Source organism: Cephus cinctus, unplaced genomic scaffold (genome assembly GCF_000341935.2).
Source record: "Cephus cinctus unplaced genomic scaffold, Ccin1 Ccin1_scaffold0709, whole genome shotgun sequence".
NCBI classification, from domain to species: domain Eukaryota; kingdom Metazoa; phylum Arthropoda; class Insecta; order Hymenoptera; family Cephidae; genus Cephus; species Cephus cinctus.
Window position 1 is genome coordinate 1,886,522 of NW_014333329.1, and position 19,689 is coordinate 1,906,210.

The 19,689-nt window shown below is 36.8% G+C and overlaps 1 protein-coding gene across 9 annotated transcripts in view; it reads left to right on the forward strand.

Annotated features, from left to right (window-relative positions):
* LOC107270167 (putative glutamate synthase [NADPH]) overlaps nt 1-19,689 on the forward strand; it is a 28,466-nt gene that overhangs the window by 2,689 nt on the left and 6,088 nt on the right. For 2 of the 9 annotated variants that reach the window (XM_015744923.2, XM_025087580.1), the window contains exons 2-21: nt 8,992-9,120; nt 10,269-10,399; nt 11,466-11,592; nt 11,697-11,822; nt 12,611-12,754; nt 12,891-12,979; nt 13,215-13,419; nt 13,545-13,705; nt 14,483-14,588; nt 15,722-15,844; nt 16,234-16,236; nt 16,978-17,201; nt 17,337-17,436; nt 17,528-17,862; nt 17,925-18,165; nt 18,259-18,396; nt 18,590-18,775; nt 18,835-19,118; nt 19,225-19,390; nt 19,463-19,663. In XM_015744923.2, coding sequence (XP_015600409.1) covers nt 9,001-9,120; nt 10,269-10,399; nt 11,466-11,592; nt 11,697-11,822; nt 12,611-12,754; nt 12,891-12,979; nt 13,215-13,419; nt 13,545-13,705; nt 14,483-14,588; nt 15,722-15,844; nt 16,234-16,236; nt 16,978-17,201; nt 17,337-17,436; nt 17,528-17,862; nt 17,925-18,165; nt 18,259-18,396; nt 18,590-18,775; nt 18,835-19,118; nt 19,225-19,390; nt 19,463-19,663 — 3,210 coding nt within the window. In that variant the 5' untranslated portion in view covers nt 8,992-9,000. Of the gene's footprint in view, nt 1-6,018; nt 6,397-7,235; nt 7,287-8,988; nt 9,121-10,268; nt 10,400-11,465; nt 11,642-11,696; nt 11,823-12,610; nt 12,755-12,890; nt 12,980-13,214; nt 13,420-13,544; nt 13,706-14,482; nt 14,589-15,721; nt 15,845-16,233; nt 16,237-16,977; nt 17,202-17,336; nt 17,437-17,527; nt 17,863-17,924; nt 18,166-18,258; nt 18,397-18,589; nt 18,776-18,834; nt 19,119-19,224; nt 19,391-19,462; nt 19,664-19,689 lie in introns of those variants that run through there. The other 7 variants (XM_015744922.2, XM_025087578.1, XM_025087579.1 and 4 more) reach the window with 7 other exon arrangements.

The window sequence follows — 19,689 nt, forward strand, 5'->3', positions numbered from 1 at the left end:
TATATATATATATGTATATGCATAGGCTACAGTGCGACTCTACGATTTATAGTACAAACGTGTTATTTTGTAATATCTACGTGCAATTTCTCCGTATATACGAAAAGATCGATATATCAATAATAAATTTGCTCTCAACACAGTATGAAGAAAAAAAACTTGAAACGTGAGATTTTATTTCAAGGCTAAAGCTAGAGGGATAAACACGTGCTTGGGTGTTCACGATAAACAGAAGCAAGTCGTCTATGTCGGTACAAAGACGTTGCTCCTCGCTTGAGCTAAAAATAATATGGCAAGCGCGTAAAGCCTAGAAAACCATGTCTTCGTTTTGGCTTGTAAGCATATACATATATACCGTCATGAAAATAAAATTTTGCAACGAAATTTACTTTCTATCAAGTTTTTTTTTTCACCTAGTAGAGTATCATAATGCTATGTCAATCGATTTTTTTCGTAATATATTTTGTTTCCGCAATATCAACAATTCGTTGGTTCCTGCGAAATTATCACGTAGGTAATATGTTCTCGATAGAGCGCTATCTAAAGCTTGAGGAATATATAAAGCTATATACATACGTGAATACGCCGGTCGTATATGTAAACCCATGCGTCTCAGTGTAACACGTATATAATATAACCTAACCTCATTTATTTACCAGTATGTGGATGCTATCGAATACCATCTCTACGTCGACGCCGACGGCGACTCAGATATCTGAGTCTGCATGAAGTGCAACGATCACGCAGTAGCCACGTGAACGACAGAGGGGACATTGTCGGCGGTTAAAAAGTGGAGCCGGCGAAAAGTGAACCCCCACCACTATTCCGTATTGCGATACCTCTTTTCTCTGTGAATTCTGACACAACAATACGGGCCCGTTCCGTGCTTAATTATCGTTTCGTATAAGAAAAAATGCTTTTCAAAAATGCGATTTTTTTCTGAATTCATGATAAAAATTATTTACACGTAATAACCATGCTTATTTGCATTTATTGAATTGAATTTTTTAATCCTAGTTGTGTCGGGTTTCTCGCAAGTCTGACACTGATTCAATTATAAAACCTGGGTATAATAATAATAATAATAACCTGACGGTGTGAACCACCGACGGGACACCAGAGCTCAGTGCACCGACAGGCGTTGCTTTAATGAACCGTGGCCCAGTTTTATAGATGACTATAAATACCAATACGACGCACTTACATACTTACGCATGTATGTACCTACGTTGTTGCGAATATTTGCGTGATGTACGTATGTACGTACGTATATATATATAAGGTTGGATGTGACGGATGTTATCTACGTTGTATACGGTTCAGTAGCTTTATGACAGTATGCGATGTCCTGGGTATTGCTTGCTTGTTCGATATGAAATTTCGTTACATTAGTTACAGTCGGTTAATCGAATCTTTGGGTAACAAATGTCTGTGTATATATATATATATATATATATATTCTTCATTGTTGGATTAGATAAAAGGACCTTGGAACTTGATTAATCAATGTTATCAAATATTATGACAGTTTCAATAGGTCATGTTAATGTACCCCTATGAATTTTCATCACATTGGTATCTTGATAAATATATCATATATATCATATATTCTTCATTGTTGGATTAGATAAAAGGTATTGCTTGCTTGTTCGATATGAAATTTCGTTACATTAGTTACAGTCGGTTAATCGAATCTTTGGGTAACAAATGTCTGTGTATATATATATATATATATATATATTCTTCATTGTTGGATTAGATAAAAGGACCTTGGAACTTGATTAATCAATGTTATCAAATATTATGACAGTTTCAATAGGTCATGTTAATGTACCCCTATGAATTTTCATCACATTGGTATCTTGATAAATATATCATATATATCATATTTAATCTAAGTCTAGGTAATTGAATCATAATTGAGCCGTAAGTGACAGTATCTCATAATCGTTATTCACACTGTATTCATTTCATTAGCGCTTGATCAGAATGCTTTGCTGAAGCTTTCTGTCATGTATGTACATACTTGTAATACTGTCTTTGTGATCTAATATTTGTGTTATAAATTTTGTATAGCTCTGGGTGGTGTAGGTATCTTTGGTCTATAGGTCATTATATTACGTTTCACGTGAAGTTTATTGGAGCGCAGCTGTTATAATAATTCATTTGAATTATTGTGATAATCCTCGAGCTCTCAATTGGCGGAAAGTTACTAGTGCTTCGAAAATATTTCTTAAGACGAAATGGTTATCTAAAAATCTGTCGGTACTTTTTTTGGAAATATTTCTGTTTGACGTTTAAACGCGACTATCGAAAGTTACTTTGGGTAATTGTGTGAGAGTGCGATATATAGTATGTATGTGTATATATGTAGTTAGAAATGATTGTCTGCATCTTGATCAATGGAGACGCTTGAATACTTATGTCAAACGACAACATGACGACAAGCTTGAAAACGAAGTGGCGATTTGTAGAGTGGAAATTTACTAACTGCAAAAAAATCGTAATCTCTTATCGGTCTTAGGTTTGTTGCGAATTTTCGATTAGGGATTTACGACGTAACACATTCCTGGTATGTTTATGCTATTTCGAAACTTGGATAAAACTAATAGAAAGACAGTCTTGGGCTATCAATTCGACCACGCGTCATGTTGATATTTATTATTTGCTTTTTTCCCCGTTCCGCCACCACGTAGTTATCACTGACGTAGATGACTCCCCGCGGCTACCCAATGCTGATTCCACTCTGAGACTCGTTTTTTGGAATTTAACAAAAAAAAAAAGATATTTTGATGGATGATATTTTTTTATGCCTACCGATATTAACTACGCGATTGTCATCTCGCATCTTTACGTTGACGTTCTGTTGAACACTGCTTCACTTTGGCTTTGTGTTTGTGGAGACTTTGATTACATTTTTTTTGGGTTATTGAACGAACATCGCTCGCGCTGACAGGAATTAGATGCGTTATCGCGATAATGGCGAGTTCATACATAAATCGTGATCATTACGTGCGCAATTTTATCATGGATATATTGTTTTTTTTTCCCTTTTGAGCAAGCACGTAACAAATTATTAAAAAATAAATTTCCTATGTTATCCATATTTTTTGCTTGCGTTAATAGAGAGCATTGTTAATGAATTTCGAATTTGCTGATTTTTATGTGCACACTTTTTTCAATGTTTATCACAATTGTCTATATTGTCATATTGTATCTTAAAGTATGTATATACTTTTAGTGCTTTTTAACGTAAAGTGTGACAATTTAAACAATTTTCATTATGCATACGTAGTTCTCGTCTCGTGAGCTTCACTTTTATTTTAAAATCATTTTGAACGTTGTTACTCGTACATTCAAATCCCTTTAGCAACCTTCATGATTAATAATGAGAATTAATGTATGACTTTTGAAGAGATAGTTTATACATTGCATATAACATGCTTAAGCGTGTAAACACGTACTCAAATAGTCGAGCATGGCGTCGCTGTCTACAGCTCTGATGATCGGATCAAAGATGACGTGATTAGGCGTGTATCGTTATAAAAATAGAATTGGGCGTTATATTTCTCAAAGTAATTGTATCATCGATAAGCGTCATTGCCGTAATAAGAAATAGACGTACAAAAGTGTCACCCAGTAAGCATATCTTACTATTGGCTTCCTTACCAAATTGCTTTCCTGACCCCTTATGCTTTACGCTCGGAAAGACTTACTGACTGCCAATAATTGTTCTTGGAACCGATTGTTCCGGGAAGTTCCGTATATATTATCATATTCCATTACAATTTCTTGATACGTACAATCTATAAATTTGATATTATACAATTATATTGATTTTATCATAATTATTCGATAATAAAGTATCGGATATCCGACTCTACGCAGATACCGGTATTGGTAACGGTGTTGGAAAATCTCAAATATCGCATAAGAAATGTTAATATTGACTTTTATCAGCGCTAAATGAAAACTTGAGAAAAATTCATTTACCAAAATATACGGAAGCAGATTGAGATTGAAATGGTTGGTCTGTAACGCGATATCTTAACGAGGGTAAAATTCACAATGCAAAAGTAGAATGGGTCTCCGTTAATAGTATGTACTCTGCATTAATATACGGGTACGGTATGGGTAATTATTAAGTACCGCATTAACCCGGTACACGGCGCAACGAACGCATTGAAATACGTATAAGAAAGCAGAAAAACAAAGAGAAATAACGACCCTCTCGTTTAGAATATTCGTGCACATCCGTACCCGTGTGACAAGGCTGTGCCCGCGTTGTTGGTAATCTTGGCAATCAACCAGGATAATTTTCCATGTATTGTCGACATATTACGTAAAGATCACGGGAACGTGGAAGATAAAAGTGATAATTCATAGAAACTCAGCTAATTCAGCTCGCGGTGCGCGAGCAACGAACACTTTACGACGTACGAATCTTGGAATTGTTTAATTGCAACATTTTTGCATTTGATTATCGATATATTTTTTTATTCGCTATTTCCAATTGTTCGATGTATGAACTTTTTGTGGCAAATTAATTCAGTGGTTCTTGGAATCGTTTGAAACGTCTGTTACTTACGTGTACTATATGCACGTCGCTGTAGGCAAATATTTCCTAAATGATAAAAGGCTACGTATTTGTACAGGTGGCTCACACGCATTCGTATTATCTTAAAGATATTTTGCTACATCGCGTCAATTTGCAATAAAAAAGATATTTATTTTTTACCCGTATGCATTCCAATTTTGAATTTTTTCGTACCGTACATTGCCAATGAGATTAAGATGTGTCTATTTTTAATGCATTGTTAAGTATTGCATAGAATTTTGTTTTTTATTCCAATTTAAAAAAACTCCCAGTCATTCAATCAGACCTAGGTCGATGTGCACGAAATTCGTCCATTGCACGAATATGATCGTTACGAAGTAATAACCGTATTCGAATCGTGCATCGTTTTGTCTTGCACGGGTATCAAATTATTTTAATCTTTAAAAAGAGTTTTATTATACGAAAGTAATTTAACTACGAAAATTTTCTGCCTAAACAATAGTTGATCGGTATGATTAGTACTGATTAAATGTTGCTACTGATGATATTACGCCAAATGTGTTATGTTGCCCTTCAAAATTGGTCTAATATGATATTAACGACTTGAATTATTCAGCTATGTAGATTACAGTTTGCATTGTGATAAGCCATAGAATGATGTTGGCTTGTAACACTGTCAGTAGGAAATATCTGACAATAACAGTCTTCGTCATTCTACCTCGTCTCCCTTCTCCGTACTATACAAAAATCTGTCGCAGATCGCAATAAAGATTTCCACGTACCGCACGCGTAGACCTAATGAAATTTTCTCAGTTTCACGTGAAACAGATAAAACGGATTATTAGAAAAGTTTTTTCAGGACGTTCTTAACGTCCGCGTCTATGAAATTGCATTACCAAGAAACACACGAACTTAATAAATCGATAATCGAAATTTAAAAGATACCTGAAAATTCGACGACAGCTAGCAGATCGATCGTGATTAGTACATGGCTGCGATATCTTGCAAAGAGCGTGCGAGCTATCAATTTCAAATCCCCAGAAGAAAAATACTCCCGTATATTAGTAAACAATTTTCAGTCCTCGTCAAAATAGATCGCGCAGTCGATAAATGTGATTCGTCCTTTGTCACAGTAATCGTATTACATAAAAACACAATGACCGTTATTGCGCAACTCTGATTTCGCTTTCGCATAGACGCATAAAGGTAGTTATAATAATGGGGGTAATTAATATATGTATAAAGTTACCATTATTATCGTTACTAATTATTATGGCTAGTAAATATTTCAGTGGTATACATTAGTGGTGCCTTGTGGAAGGCGACTGCGCTGATGCTAACAATAGTGGGGGGTCTTCGTAGCCATGACGGCGGAAGTGGGGAGTGGAATTTGAAGCGGCGATTGTAGACAGACGCCTAGTGGGGGTTTGCATGCTCAAAGGCGCTTCAGAATCTGAACTCGTGAATTCAGTATCGTCTTAAACTCCGGTCAGTCAGTGTGAGGTTCCGCTACGACCGGATTTGTGTCTTCCTTTGATTAGATTTAATCGGTACAGGGTCGTTCCGTGAGGTCGTCTGCAGCACGTTTGGTGATACTGTTTCGCGTGCGGTTTTATTCTTTTTCAATTTCCTTACGCCCTTGCTGAATAAGGATTCCTCTCCCGGCATCTCGGGCCGCTACTTTCCACAGACTATTGATTATTCCGACTGACTGTTGTAAAGATTCGCAGATCGAAACTTCGTAATTATTTTGTTCTGTTATTCGATTAGTTTTAGTGCTGTGAAACGTTCCTTGTACGAATTCGAGATTCGGTTTTGACGGTTGGCTCAGATCTCAGGTAATTATTTTTATGTTATTCATATGGACATTTTCGTACCTCTTATATTACGTAACATGGGAATGTTAATGGAAATAATTAGCTGTATTTAATGTATGCAACATTTTCTATAGCATTATTTAACGTCGACTCAGCTTTCAGAGAATCTTGCGTTTTTGACAGCTAGTCTATCATTATTGATGCTATGTCCAACGTGGAATATTCCTAGGCAGTTGAGTTTAAAGAAATGATGACATACGTAAGGGTGTGTTTCTATTTAGAATGCTATGGTATCTTAGGCTTCGAGGAGGGTTCTTTCGTAGAAGCAGTGGCGCAGACGTAACCTAAGGCAAATAAGATATAACGACCGGCACAATCTTTTTTCCACGACGAATAGTTCATAGCACTCGTCTGCGAGGAACCTTACCTAACTTCACACCGCAGTTTTGTTCCAATGGACATTCAAGTGTTCACTAATATAAAAAGAGTACCAGTCGCGAACTCGTTATCAGGCTCTTGTCGCGCATTCACACTTAAATGAATCCTGTAAAAGTATGAGTGAATTAAGGTCACGAAGATTTCTCTGAATATGTCATGTCGCATAAACGAGGGTTTGTAAATTAAAGATGTTTGCGAAAAGTACATTTACCGGTACTTTATACACTTACCTTGTTTATTCGCTTATCAGACTCATTGTATGTTCTCAGAGCAGTAAGGTACTTGTTATCCGTTTATTTTCCGTATTTTATTCTTTTATTTTTATCAATTTATAATAGCTGATTATTAAATACAGTAACTTGTGTATCCCTACTATTACACGTTGAGCTTTCGGTGTAAAATACAGACTCTTAGTTAAATATTTTTAATGCACCCGAATGGTGGCTTCCGTTCTAAGACTTCTTCAGGAAAAGGTGGGTCAAGTTTTGTGTTTATTTTTTTTTGAGATAGCTGTTGACGTAAAAAAATAATATAACACACTAGAATCGCTAATGAAGACGAAACTCACTTTTCAAAGTAAACAGTTGCATATGAAATATTTTCACGAGTGGCAAAAATAATTAAAATCATTGCTGCACAAATTACTAGAAACGTTGCTAACTGTCTTGGAAATTATACGGAACTTTGAAATATTCATGAAAGTTCTTTTAACGTGGTCGAGGTATATACGCTTATAGTCATACGTGGTCTACAGTGTATATGTATATTTCAGGTATGTTGTGTACTGTATACAGGTCGTACATACTACAAGATATATGTGATATACATATGTCAGACGTAGTCTGCAATATAGCACAGTAGCCTGTGAGAGATCAATAGTTTCCATGCCTGGAAATTTTTTAACGTGCTCCGCCCAATTTAAAGTGCTATTTTATAATTACGGGTAATCCAATGCAGGTCTATAAGGTCGTTCGAACCAGCTTTGTTTTTTCAAATTACTCGGTCTACGATCAATTGAGGAATTTGAAACGATCGCAAAAATAGTGTTACACAAGAAAAACAGTCGAAAGTTCAGAGTCATTTTTACTGGTAAATTCTATTTTCGACAATTATTAATACTTACGCTCAGCGCAAAACAAAGTATAACGGACAGATTGAATAATACATTTTTTTTTATCGTTCTGCTCGAATTTGTATTTTGATATGGCCCTGCAAAATATATATATTTATGCGCTATGCTACACTTATTATACTATATGATATAGCTGACTAGAGAATTTATCGTTATATCTTTATGAATTTTTATTATTAATATGTAACAAGGAAACAGATGAAATCCGAATACCAATAATCAATAAAACGTCTGGGTCAGGTTACGTGACCGGTACGGGATACTATTGCGGCAACTTTTGTATTTCCGCTGCGTTGTACGTTACCGTCGGCGACCTTGTCTGTTATTTATCCTCAAGTAATTTACGTAATACGGTGCAAAAAGGGAAAACAGCGAGAAATGTCTGGCAGATATACATACAAATATTCTCCTTGTCCGTTGCGGACTGAAGAATTTTCCTCTTTTCTTTTTTTTTTTCGTAGAGCCAGAAATGTTGCAACTATACATGACACTTCTGCTAAATCTCATTCTGGCCTTGAGGACTTTTATTTTTCTTGATAACAAGGTCAACACGAATACCATATCTCTCATAAGAACCGTAACACAGTCTACCAAAAAACCGTAATTTGCTAATTGGATATGCACATCGGAAATGCACTTGAGAATGCATTGTTGGTTTTTTTTTTTTTTAAGGCAATAATTCAATATACAATTTTACCAATGACTGCTCGTGGGAATTTGACTTTTTTTAATCTACGGGATTGAATAATTGATAGAAGCAGATGCGACCTATAGGAGCGAAAATAGTAATGCGCATTTTATTTATTCACCGCTTTTATCAGGTTACTTGGTTACTTTTTGTTTTTGCATCGCCGAGAACCGGCCAATCCATATGTATGCATATGGTAACGCTATAGCGTTACCACTTCTGTTTGACTTTCATTCTATGAACTCAGACAGCCTCGAAATGCCTGCATAAAGATTTGTGATGTTATATCAAGGATTAGGTAGGATTCATAAGATTTGTATCGTTAATTTAGTTTTATGATTCTTCTTTTTTTTTACAGATTACGAATATGAGCTCTGGTGATCCGTGGTCACTCCCGGTAAAGCAGGGTCTTTATGACCCAACACTCGAGAAGGATGCCTGTGGGGTCGGTTTCATCGTGGCCATTGATGGAAAACGTTCTCACAAGGTAAATGAGAATTATCAATGCCCTTTGCCGTGTACGCGTGCTCTTATCAAATTAATAATTCTCTGGGATTTAAGGATAATTTGTAGCCTCATCAATATACAAAATCCAATGTCATAAATCGTCATTGATTAAATGATAAATCACCGTGAAAAATCCGATACCGAAGATACGACCTCTGATTAAATCTGTCGATATGTGTTTGTGAATCAATTTGAAAAAGTTTTTTGAATTATGTTAATTATCGATTCGTATCAATAATCGTAGGAGATTAGAGTCGTGATACGAGATGGTTATATTGAGAAATCATCCCGGATAGTCAGATTAAAGGTTATTTGCATGTGATATTTACGAGCGCACGCGTGATGGCTATACTTGCAATATACGATGATGGAATTGAAACATGATCAAATACAAAAAAGTTCAGTATACGCGATATAAAAATTGCGCCGGTGTGAGTTCAGTCTATGAGAAATGGGGTGCTGCGTTAATAAACGAGATATTGAGATCAAGATGTATCTCAAATATATTATTATTACGTGCTTGCATCAGATGACTTTTTTTTTGTATATGGCGCTATGAATGATGTAGAAACTTTTCGAATATCTGTTATTCTCCATTCGACGATAATCCTGACTGGTCTATCTGGAATAATTTCATTCAAATCTGACGCACAAGCTTTTATCTTGTGCAATTCTCTCAAATCGTCACTTTCGCACACGCGCGTAACCTCTGCTTGCGTGCATTTTATCAGTAGCCCCCTTCGTGGTAAGGTTAATGCTAGATTTTCGATAACATTACGCACTGTTGATAATATTCCTACGTGTAGGTACCTATATATGTATCTCGGTAATAATTCTTTAGACATACATATGATGTTTTTCCTTGAAGACAAAATAATTTTATAAGTGAAACCTCACCGTTAACATTGAACTAGTCAAACGTTTCCGTAGACGCAATACTCGTTCAGGGTTTATGGCCAGTTGCGTCGCTTATTAGTAATATTTTATTTGTTATCTGTCCTTTTCGAAGGACAGATCATTTTTTTTTTTTCTAACGAAGGACAGAACTCTTGAGACGCTTTAGAATTTCCTCATTTTCAAAATGACCATGATGGCTAATAACTTTAAATATTTTTTTTCTTTTTTTAGATCGTTCGCGATGCTGAGAAGCTATCAGCCCGCATGAATCACAGAGGTGCTTGCGCATGTGATAACGATACTGGTGACGGTGCCGGTGTACTTTGCGCAATTCCTCATGATTATTATGCAGCTGAAATTCGGTGAGTCTGCCGTGAGAGAAATCTTAAAGACAGATTTACGGAAATTCGTCTCAGTTGTGCAGAATGCGAATTAAGCGTTTGATGATTCAGACCGAGGTCATTGATAAGGAGCTGACTTATTTTGTAACATTATTATTAACCCTCGTAAAACATTTTCCCCAGGGGGTCTGATATCGGTGTTACACTTGTTTGCCAGTCTCCGTCTCGGTATTTGTCGTCTTATCTATAACAAGTCTGGATGACTCTCGAAATATACACGTCATCTGGTCTAAGTCTCTTTGTAATTGCGTTTCGTCATCTTAACGATAAAGAGACGCTATTTCGTATATATACATATATGTGTGTGTGTGTGTGTGTGTATATATATATAATACGAAAAAAGTCTGTGACTATTCTGGCTGTAGGCTTAAAATTGTGGCACATTTAGATGATAAGTAGAAGACTTCCTTATTGCACCTAATAGATATTGAAAAAAGGAAAAATTGAGACCCATTCTAGCAATCGCAATAGAGCAATTGTCTTATTGAAGATTCAGTGGAACACATGGTACAATTTAAGAATTGAAAACTACATAACGTTATTTTGTACTATAAACGTAGTGATATCTAGTATAAGCAATTCATTTCATTCATATGTACAAAGCCTAGGAGTTTCCTAAGAGTACTGAATGACCCGAATACTCTTTTGGCTCGGTGCATTTTGACAGACGAAACAAACATTACAAGGGGACATAACTGTTTAACTCTTTGATAAATCGTTTAGTAAGTAAACTCGAACTCGTTAGTCGTACTATTTTGCACTTGCTTGAAAAGTACTATTCCAAATTCTATATGATATTTAGCATTTTACTTAGCATCAAGATTATAATAAAGGCGTCAAATCACTGTCTAATAAAAAGTATAAATCGGTTACGAAAATTTAATTAACGCGATAAAAATTGTTTTCTTTAGTACAGCGATTTGACATTCCTTGTGTTTGTTTAACGTATGTAAAATTTATTTTTAATATTAGACAAGAAGTGTAAGTCATTATGACATGTAATTATTTTTGATTCGTACGATTACAGTGAGACGCAGGGAATTGAATTGCCTGAATTTGGACGTTACGCTACTGGTATTCTTTTTCTGGATAAGAATACTCACGAGGAAACCGAAGCTGCATTCGAGAAACTTGCCAAAAAATGCAAACTCAGAGTAAGTCTGCGATGTATTGCGTCGATGATTTGCCTTTATTATACAAGTGGTAAGCTATTTTTGCAAGCTTCTTTAATGGTTTATTGATCAATTGTTTATCTCAGGTCCTTTGCTGGCGTGACGTACCCACAGACAACAGTGCCATTGGTCAAGTGGCACGAAAATGCGAGCCTTACATGCGTCAGGTCTTCGTCACCGGCGACCAAGAGGTGGAAGCCCTCAATCGTCAGGTAATTCACTGTCAACAATGATGCGACAATAACGTTTTGCCCGTGAAGATTTTTCACCGGAAATTAATGAAGATTCGTTTAAGTCTCATCTATGAGAAGGTTTTATTATCCTTTAATTACACTAAGGGACTCTGGCACTCCATCCAGATGCTTAATGGCAAAACAGCTGCATGCATTTTGACGAAGGATGCACCCGACGTCCGTCTGCATTCTTGCAAGCGAGCGACGAGCTAAAATTAGCTTCCTAGTGATTTCAATGGGCGCTTGCCAGGAAACGTAAATTGTAGAGTAAAGTGAAATAGTGTTTCAAACGGCGAGGACATATAGTACGGCAGACTTTTGTGCCTCTACTTTATTGTGCATTGCCATTTATGCGCCTTCGTGTTTATGCATAGGTACAGGTTCCTTGTATGGTTTCAGTATTGTACAGTTTTTTCTATTTATTAAAATTGTTTTGAGTTACGTCAGTTATACGCTCACTATTTTCGCCAGGTTGTTAAGAGCTTTATATTTTAGGCTCTAATGAGCAAGGCCATAATGAGTGTCTATCAAAATGGCTGGCAGTTAGGTAGGTTCACGTAACGGACATATATGGCCTGTTTAATTAGACCCAGACTAAATTGCTTGGCATTGAGGATCTTTGCCAATTCGCAAAAATAGAATGACGCGTCTTTCATCGTAAACATTATACACTTGCGAATCTTATTTCTGTTCGCTCTTTTTCTTTTTTAAATTTAGCTCTTAGTAGCATCGACTCTAATTCCAAATTGTTTTACCGCTTTCTTTAGGTGTTCGTATTGCGAAAAAGATCATCGCACACAATTCCCAAACCCGGTCTGCGATACTACATCTGTTCGTTTTCGCTGAAGACTGTCGTTTACAAAGGACAGCTCACCGCAGATCAACTATGGCTCTATTTCCTGGATTTGAAAGTAAGTGTCTCGTACAATGAGGATAGAACGTTCAAGCTTAGTTTTTATATCTGGTAGATGCGTAGCGAGACTAACAGTGTATAAGTTACTGGGCTCGAAATTAAAAAAAAAAACTTTTTTCTATTTCTTTGAACAGTCCCCGAAATTCGAGACTTACCTGGCGCTGGTACACACTCGTTTTTCGACAAATACTTTTCCAAGCTGGGAAAGGGCTCACCCACTTCGGTAAGCAAACCAAAACAAAAATACAATCTTGTTAAGCATTAATATTGAACAGATTATGTACCTGGAATACGACTCTTAAAATGTTATTGTATACTAATTATGAGTGTAAGCAGAATCACATGGACCGACTACTTAAGCAAAGTGTGAAGGGAATTGTAGAGTACTGTAAATCAAGTGTACATACAGGTTTAGAATGGATTTGTATTTGAGGAGCATATGTCTGTTTGGTTCGCAGATTGCTCGCACACAATGGCGAAATCAATACTCTGCGTGGCAACGTGAATTTGATGAAGGCTCGCGAAGGCGTGATGAGCAGTGCCTTGTACGGTGATGAATTGAAGGAACTGTATCCAGTCGTGGAGCCTAATCTCTCAGATTCCGGTGCAGCCGATTGCGTCTTGGAATTCTTAGTGATGGCTGGACAGAGAACATTGCCTGAGGTAGATTAGAAAATTTAAATTAGCAAAAATTTCTTAGTAGTCATGAAATAATGTTGCTTTCTCGAGAAATAGCATTCGAGCGTCGATCTAGGGCCGCGGTACCACTCTATATGTTTAAATTTTAGGCTGTGATGACTATGGTACCAGAAGCGTGGCAGAACGATCACACCATGGCTACTGAGAAACGTGACTTTTACCATTGGGCAGCCTGCGCCATGGAGCCATGGGATGGTCCAGCTCTTCTCACTTTCACCGATGGACGCTACGTCGGAGCAATTTTAGACAGGTAGAAATTGCATAGATTTGTTTTTAATATACCTACTTATCAGAAGTTTGTTGGTTTTCACGTTAATTCAGCTTTACTTTCATGGACCAGTTTTGTGATGACCAGCACGTGTGGTTATACCGCGCGAAATTTGGAGATTCGGCGGTTCTGCGCTTATTGAACTTGGCACACAAACTTGTCTCTCGAGAAACCCGTAAAAAATTTTGCAATTTACCAAACTCATTCGTGGGTACTGTGAAACGTTTCCCAAAACTCTAATGCAGATGATTTACTGAAGAATTCATATGCGTTACTGCGTGTTTTGGTACCTTGCAAGATTTTCGCGGTTGCATTCACTCGCGAAATTACGACAAAGGAAAGGCTTGAATTCGTTTTTTGAAGATTTGCATTGAAAAATAGTGTTTTACTGTAACGTTGAACTATATGTGTACCTTGAGGAAACCTTAAAATTGTATAATGAAAAATCGAATTCTCATGTCAATTTCCATTGTCATTATTTTAAGGGCGGATCATATAACAGGGCGTAACGGATAAACAGAACTAGGCAGGGTCAGGGAGAGCGAAAGCGAGAGAGAGAGAGAGAGAGAGAGAGAGAGAGAGAGAGAGAGAGAGAGAGAAAGAAAGCGAATGTAAATATGAGAGAAAAAGTGATTGTAAGAAAAATGCCCGGCTGGGAATGCAAACGAACTGACACGAACGAACAACATTAATTCAGCTGATTAGCGAGCGATTCAAAGGTGGTAATACAGAAGACCTTTTTGAATTTTTGTTTGGCAGAAATGGCCTGCGCCCGTCGCGCTTCTACGTCACTAAGGATAACATGATGGTGATGGCGTCCGAGGTGGGCGTCTATGATACTCCGCCCAGCAATGTTGTCCTGAAGGTAAACAAGGAGAAATAACGCATCAAGGGTCCCAACCATGTGGTGAATTTTACGGGCAGCCTGAGACAGAGTCCTTCGTTTAGAAACCAAACAAAAAATTCAAATCCAAAAAGTCCTGCAGCAAGGAGAAATCCAACTCTATATTGTTCAATATAGAGAATATTTCAGCTTTAGGAAAAGGATTCCCGGAGAAGCAAGGATCGACCTTAGGATCTTTTGATGACCTTTGAACGGGGTTATCGGAGTAGTAGCTGAGATATTTCAAGGCTGATGGCTAAGAGAACAGGATCTCTTGGACTCAACGCGCATATATTTCTAATTATTTTCTACATCCACACAGTCCTTTTTCGACCCAATAATTTTTATCTCATCTTAGTGATTTTTTATTTGCATCTTTAACCGAGCAGTCACTTATCTTAAATGTCTCAAATGCAGGAAAACTGCTATAAAAGTTTTTATTTAATATTTTTTTTTTTTAATTTCATATATCTTATCATAGACTAGTACTGTTTTTGAAAATCGACATCTGAGGTGCAGTGGCTACTCGGACGAGAAAATAAAATATATAAAAGTGAGAAAAGGTCAAGAACAAAAATGGATGCTCCATGACGTACGTTGACGTGGATATATCGCGCACCGATCGTCTATGATAATTATCTTCGGTTTTCATTTTTATTTTTGACGATAAATCTTGATCTCTATTTCATCATTCGTGCAGCATATAATTTTTTTTAAGGTTTCGTAGGTGTGCGTGTCTCTCCATGGGGAAACAGGCCCTTCGTATTTCGATAAAGAGAAAACGTCTGGACATTTTCAACATACAAATCCCGTTAATACATATCCACAGCAACCATTTGATAATGACCCCTTCCCATAAAATTATGTCGATAAAATTTTAACTGCACATGCAATTTTTAAACCTTTTCAAAACTGTATACTTAGCGAATCACCATTGTATTTTATTTATTTTTAATCATGCCATATATGCTGTATAATTTATATCATCTAGGGAAACTGGGTTTGTATTAAAGAGCAGAGTAGGATCGTCATCCAGTGCTGTCACACATAGTGAATGTCGTACGCGATCAAGTCACTATTCCTCCCGAATCACACGAATCTCATTTTACTTTCAGAGTCGCTTGAAGCCCGGAAGAATGCTACTGGTTGACACAGAAGAAAAACAGATCATTCAGGATGTCGAGCTGAAGCTCAAGATTGCACGGAGCCGACCTCACTCGCTCTGGCTAAAGGAGCAGGTAAATAAAAGTGACGTTTCTTTACTCTTCTTTTAATCACCCATGCTCATATCTTGTTCGTCGTCCCTTTACGTACATACGAGATGAAAATACTAAGAATCTTAAATGTATGATTTACATTAAGTATGTTGTTGCACCCAATATTTTTGTAACCACCAATGAAATTCTTCGTCCTCGAACTCGTATATACCTACAGTGAACATTATCAATTAATAGTACGGTCATTTGTAACAAGTCGATCGTTATGTTTAAATGTTATATTACCCACATCTACATGGGCTGGTCCTTTAACGAAATTAGCTTTTACAAAAAATTGTATAAGGTATTAACTGGACATCATTCTTTTTCCAATTATCCTGTGTGCTGACAACCATTGGTGTTATGTGCAGATGGTGAGTCGTAATCGACGTACTGGTTCATAAGTGTTTTTTTGATTTTGTGGTTCTTTTACTTTTTCTCCATCTTTTTAAAAGTTGAATATTTTTTATCTCTGGCGATAATCACGTTTTCACTGCACACCTACTCTGCATTATTTCACTATACTCGTTCCTGGTGTATGTTTTTTTTCTTCGTATTTTTCTATTACCGTATCTGTTCTGTGTACCGTAGAAATGTTGCTAGTTAATACTCCTTTCTATTCTTTAAAATGTAATCACTACTCCCCTTTGTGTTCTTTTGTGTTGTCAATAGTATATACTTCTATTGGTTTGCGGCGTAGACTTATTTACAGTTTGTGTTGCTGTGCATTTTCTTCTAGTTGTATAATTTTTCCTAGCTTTTTTATATTCAATATATTTCGTCCACATCGACTCTTATCAATTCGTTGGCATTATTGCTCGTTTGCGTTTTAATTTTGTATATTTATACATCCTTTAGAGCATCTTGATTTAGGTAACAGGAGTGGTAGCGTAAAATCATTTAGAAATATTAATAATATTCAATAAATTAGATATGAAGTGCTGTTTTTTTGACTCGAGTATTTAAGGCTCCATCACTTATATGATTTTCATGTACTTTGGGATTCTATTTGTTTTTATCTATCTGAGTATTATCCTTGAGAATTTGTGGACGTTCTTTGGAATAATTTTTAGCGTGACAACGTTTTTTAATTTTTGTTGTTGTTGAAAATATAGATAACCTTGGAACAATTGCGACTGGCTCATATTGAGGCACATGGACCTAATAGCCTTAATGAAAATAGTAACTATACCGATGCACCGCAGCAGAACGGAATAGTGGGATTTGAAAATCCAATTTCTGGCGTGAATCGTGTATGGGGTGGTGATAAGAGATTGTCCCTTTATGGTTATACTCTGGAAACCATAAACATGCTGTTGATACCCATGATTCAGACAAAGTACGTATTATATAAATATTGTTAAAATAATTCTATTGGCGTTTCAATATTGTTGTCAATTAAATATTGGAAACAGTATGTATTGTGAAAACAAATATCTTAGTACCTGAGAACATATATTACTATTATTTTCAGAAAAGAGTCTTTGGGTTCCATGGGTAATGATGCTCCTCTGGCTTGCTTATCACATTTCCAACCACTCATTTATGAGTATTTCAAGCAACTGTTCGCCCAGGTAATTGATATTTTGAAAAATGACTCCCTAAGCTGTAGGCGCTTTGAGGGAACAAATACTAAAGACAGATTTTTATGTTGCAAATATTCAGGTCACGAATCCTCCCATCGATCCATTTAGAGAGAAAATCGTAATGTCTCTTTTGTGTCCAATTGGACCTGTGAGCAACATTTTGGAACCCAACGAATTACAAGTTCATCGATTGTTCTTGCCGCAACCGATACTCTCTTTGAGTGACCTTGATGTGATTAAAAAGACCTCCTATCGCGGATGGCGTACAAAGGTTATTGACATCACGTACCCAGTCGAAGACGGACCTGCTGGTCTTTTGAAAACTTTGAATCGCGTAAGCGACGAAGCAAATCAGGCTGCTCGTGATGGTTATCAAATTTTGGTTCTATCTGATAGACAAGCTGGACCTGAAAGGTAAGAATTCTTATCTATAATTATTCGTACAAATTTTTTAAACGCATATTTTAATTACATAGAATCCCAGTGAGCACTTTACTGGCTCTTGGTGCTGTTCATCACTTCTTGATTGAGGAACGGCAACGGATGAAAGTTGGTATCATTGTTGAATCTGGCGAGGCTCGTGAGGTCCATCATATGTGTGTTTTGCTGGGATATGGTGCCGATGCTATTTGTCCATATCTGGTATTCGAAATGGCGAGAAACCTAAGAGCCGACGGAGCTTTGGAAGCTTCGTTTACTGACGAGATTATGTACAAGGTAGGTTTACTGGGAAATATGTTTGTGCAGATCATTTACTACTTTTTCAAAGAGTACCGTAAGTTTTGGTAATTAATCCTGAAATTATTACAGAATTATTCCGAAGCCATGGAACGCGGAATTGCCAAAGTGATGGCCAAAATGGGCATTTCAACTCTGCAATCGTACAAAAGTGCACAGATCTTTGAAGCCGTCGGTCTCTCCGACGAAGTGATTGATAAGTGCTTCAGGGTACGTATTATTTATGCAAGTTAAGCTGCCTTTGGTTTTTTTAAAACAACATTTTCACAAACAATAATGATTATAAACTGGATCCAATTAATGATTGATGTTGATTCGAAATTCTTAATGAATACTGCAATACTACAGATTACTTTACCATAGTTGTTGAATCTTAGTAATTAGTGACTTTTAATTGAACCAGGGAACACAATCTCGAATCGGTGGAGTGACCTTTGACATTTTGAGCAAAGAGACCTTTGAGAGACATCAATTGACTTATCACGAAAAAGTGGTTGACATGATAGTTCTACGAAATCCTGGAATTTATCACTGGAGATCTGGCGGTGAGAAACATATAAATGATCCAGTCAGCATTGCCAACTTGCAGGTGAGTAATGAAATATTTAAACGTTATAGGACAAGTTTAAGATTATGTTATTTCTCTAGGATGCTGTTACATCCAAGAATAACAGTGCTTATGAGAATTATCGTAAAACGTCCATGGAAGCCATAAGATCTTGTACTCTTCGGGGACAATTGGAATTCGTCAAAACGAATAAATCAGTTCCAATTGATGAGGTAGAACCAGCATCGGAAATTGTCAAACGCTTTGCAACCGGCGCCATGAGTTTCGGTAGTATTTCACTAGAGGCGCATTCGACCCTTGCAGTTGCAATGAATAGAATCGGTGGAAAATCCAACACTGGCGAGGGTGGTGAGAATGCTGACAGGTAAATACCATTATTCAGTCCATAACGAAAAATCATTATGACTAGTTAATCCATTTTCCAAGGCTTATTGCAATAATCATACCTGAACGAAATTTGATAACTTCAGATATCTCAATCAGGATCCTGAATTTAACAAACGTTCCGCTATTAAGCAAGTGGCTAGTGGAAGATTTGGTGTAACTTCAAGCTATTTAGCCAATGCTGATGACTTACAAATTAAAATGGCACAAGGTGCCAAACCTGGTGAAGGTGGTGAATTGCCTGGATACAAGGTAATTTATTGTATGACAAAATAATTGCGTAAATAAATTGTTCATTTGTAACAATATTTATTCGATATCCAGGTAACTGCTGACATCGCTGCTACTCGACATTCTGTACCAGGAGTAGGCCTTATCTCTCCACCACCGCATCACGATATCTACTCGATTGAGGATCTAGCAGAATTGATCTATGATCTAAAGTGTGCCAATCCGAATGCACGTATATCCGTTAAGCTCGTATCGGAAGTCGGTGTTGGCGTAGTTGCAGCTGGTGTTGCAAAGGTACATTAATTAATTAAGTTTCCTTA